Source organism: Calypte anna, chromosome 1 (genome assembly GCF_003957555.1).
Source record: "Calypte anna isolate BGI_N300 chromosome 1, bCalAnn1_v1.p, whole genome shotgun sequence".
NCBI classification, from domain to species: domain Eukaryota; kingdom Metazoa; phylum Chordata; class Aves; order Apodiformes; family Trochilidae; genus Calypte; species Calypte anna.
Genome location: NC_044244.1, coordinates 181,574,833 through 181,577,846, shown reverse-complemented (window position 1 = coordinate 181,577,846; position 3,014 = coordinate 181,574,833). Strand labels below are relative to the sequence as shown.

General features: G+C 59.2%; 1 protein-coding gene across 1 annotated transcript; it reads left to right on the top strand.

Moving 5' to 3' along the window:
• The first annotated feature begins 621 nt into the window (after positions 1–621).
• Positions 622–1,883, top strand: C1H11orf87 (chromosome 1 C11orf87 homolog). Its single transcript, XM_030461164.1, has 2 exons — positions 622–667; positions 1,049–1,883. The coding sequence occupies exon 2, from the start codon at positions 1,190–1,192 to the stop codon at positions 1,664–1,666; it is 477 nt and encodes a 158-aa protein (XP_030317024.1). The 5' UTR covers positions 622–667; positions 1,049–1,189; the 3' UTR covers positions 1,667–1,883.
• The last annotated feature ends 1,131 nt before the right edge of the window (positions 1,884–3,014 follow it).

The window sequence follows — 3,014 nt, the reverse complement described above, 5'->3', positions numbered from 1 at the left end:
TAGTAAAAAGGTCCTTGCCACTTCGTAGCTCCCACCGACTGGCACCGGCCTCGCGGGCGGTCCGGTGGCCGAGGTGTTTTGGATGGCTATTGGGAACCAGGATGCGGATGTGGGCTGGCGGCGGGTCCGCTCGGCAGCCGGGAGGTGCCGGCGCTGGGGCACCTGCGGGTGCCCATACGGGTGCGCCCTGTCCGGGGGCTGCCCAGTGGGGAGGCTGTGAAGGAGCTGGCAGTGGCGGGGTGGACGGGACGTTGGGGTATTTTGGGGGTACGGGGATACGGGAGGGTCTCAGTGGGATGCAAGGAGCGTGGACGGGTGAAGCATGGAGGGGGACGGGGCGATCCGCGGGGCAAGCAGTGCGGAGGTCGCCGAAGGCGAAGGCGGTGCTGGGCCGGGGGGGATCGGTGCAGGAGAGACCCGGGCGGGACCGCCCCCTCTCCCTCCGCCCCCTCCACCTGGGCCGTGCGGACCCCCGGGTTCTGCCACCTCCCCCTGGGTTGGCCGGGCGGCAGCCATGGGCTCGGCCGCGCCGCCTGACGTCACCGGCCGGGGCGGCTCCGGCTGCGGGCGGCGCTCCCCGAACGGCGGCGGCTCCGCTCCGCGCCTCGCTCCGCGCTGCCGCAGCCCTGCGCCCGCCGCGCCCGGGCGTCCCTCGCTGTCTCCTCAGGTAAGGGCCGCGGCGCGGGCACCGACACCGCAGGGCAGGTCCCGTCCGGTTCCGTCAGCTCACCCTGCCGAGGACGCGGGGTCTGACGGGCGCTCCTTCTCTCCCTCTCCCTCCCCTTCTCCCTCACTCCCTTCCCGGGGCAACTAGTTGGTGTGAGCGGCCGGGCGGTGCTGCCCGGGGTGCCGAGTAATTCGCGAAGTCGGTGTGAGGGCGCACCGCCCCGTCCCCGTCCCGTCGCCCCTCGGGGAGCCGCGGCGGCCGGAGCGCTGCCGTGCTGGGCGCAGGGTGGAGGCTGCCGCAGCCGCCGGCGCGGTGATTTGGGGAGGGGGCGGCCGCAGGGTGGGTGCCTCGGAGCGCTGATGTGTCCGGCTCCCTTTGCAGGCTGCTCTGTTACTTTAGAGCGAGCTGAGCCGGCAGCATCCCGGGCATTTCCAGCGAGCTCCCGCCAACAGCACGGCACTGATTGAAATTTAGGCGTCTACATAGAGGAGAGGAAGATCCTCGTCTTCCGAAGCCTCCTCAATGAGTGCCAAGCTCTCCAAGGAGTTGAGGCTGTCCCTGCCACCGTGTCTCCTGAACAGGACGTCTGCCACCTTAAATGCCAGCAGCACCTGCATCACGCAAGTGGGTCAACTCTTCCAGTCCTTTTCATCCACTCTGGTTTTAATTGTCCTGGTCACTCTCATCTTCTGCCTCATACTCCTCTCCCTCACCACCTTCCACATTCACAAGAGCAAGATGAAGAAGCGGAAAATGCAAAAGGCTCAGGAGGAATATGAACGGGACCACTGCACCCGCAGAAGCAATAGTGGCGTCCAGCAAACTGGGATGGGGGTGCAGGGAGAAGGACCCCAAGGAAGAGACAGCCGGCTGGGAAGACCCCCCCAGGACTTGGAGATCCAGCGTCCCTCTTCCCCTGCAGCCCCCAGCTCTCAGCAAGCACGGGCTTGTTTGGACACAGCTGGTGCAGGGCTCTTGCAGTCGGTGATTTTGTCATGATGGTTTGGGGCAGACCTCACAAAGGCACTGGTGGTGTTTGTAAATACCTGAATGATGATTCTAGTCCCCGAAGAAGAAGAAAACATTGCTAATTCAAATGAATGATCAAGCCCACAATCCAAGCGCATGACAGATCACATCGTGTTTCTCATTGACTGTGCAAGGAAAGGATGCGTCTTTTTGCTGGAGAAGGAGCTGCACCCAGCTACCAAATATCAAGTCGTCCACCTTGATGGAGAAGAGAGTCATGGGTTGGGGAGGTCCCTTTTCCCTGGACATCATTTTCCTGAAGACCAGGATGATGCCACTTTCCTGGGCTTCCCATTGCACCCTGTGTCACCATTTCATGGTGTGGGTTGGGGTGTGGGTGAGTGGTGTGGGGGGGAGAGGCAGGTCTGGTGGATACCTTGGGGCCCCTTGTCCCCTTGGAGCAGGGCAACAGCCTACTGTGGTCTCTCCTTTTATGCTAGGACCTATGGCCTTCTCCCACCCCTCCTATTCCTTTCTGGGACTGGATATTGTTTTGTGTACAAATGGTCACCCCTATCTAGGTGTAATTGCAGGTGCCCTCCAATCCCAGAGCCCTGAGCCCTGAGTTGCAGTGCTGAGCATCCCATTGTCTAGGGGGATGTAGTGAGCTGTCTGCACAGAGCAATGCCTGAGCTTTCCTCTCCACTCAGCTCACCTCATCTTCAAATACTCCCCTCATCCCCATCCCCTTGACATGAAACCTGAAAACTCAATCCCGGCACTGGTTTGTGTGGTGGGGTGAGGAGATATGCAGTAACTTGCCCTGTCCTCTTCCAGGGGAGGGTGTCCTTGTACCTCCTGTTGGTCCTGAAACAAATCCAATTTTGCACCAGGCACCCCGCACTGAATGCCTCTGTGTACAGCTTTGCTTCCCAGCGAGGAATCCTGCAGCAGTACAGAGCTGGCTTCTACTTTTAGGCTACATCAGCCTATGTATTTTTACATCAGCCTGTGTTTTTTTAACCCTCCTAATCTAGTAGACAGCTAAGGACAGACCACACTTAATTTTCTCCCCATTACCCTTTTGGGGAACAAACCATGCAGTTGTGCAAAATAGCTGCTCCTAAGATCTGGCAAGTATTACTTTCAGAAGTGGCTGGTGTACTTGCTTCCTAGCAAGCACCAGGAGTTTTTTGTCTGTGGATGGCAGGTGTGAGTGGCTGCTGGTGCTGTGTGTATGTTGGGCACAGAAAATATGGCTTTGCTTAGGGATTAAATCAATGACAGTTACTTGAAGGTGCCTTAACAGAGTGCCATATCCAAACTTTGAGACATTTTGTGTGGTATTGTAGCAGAGGCAGCCCTCTACTGTGCATAT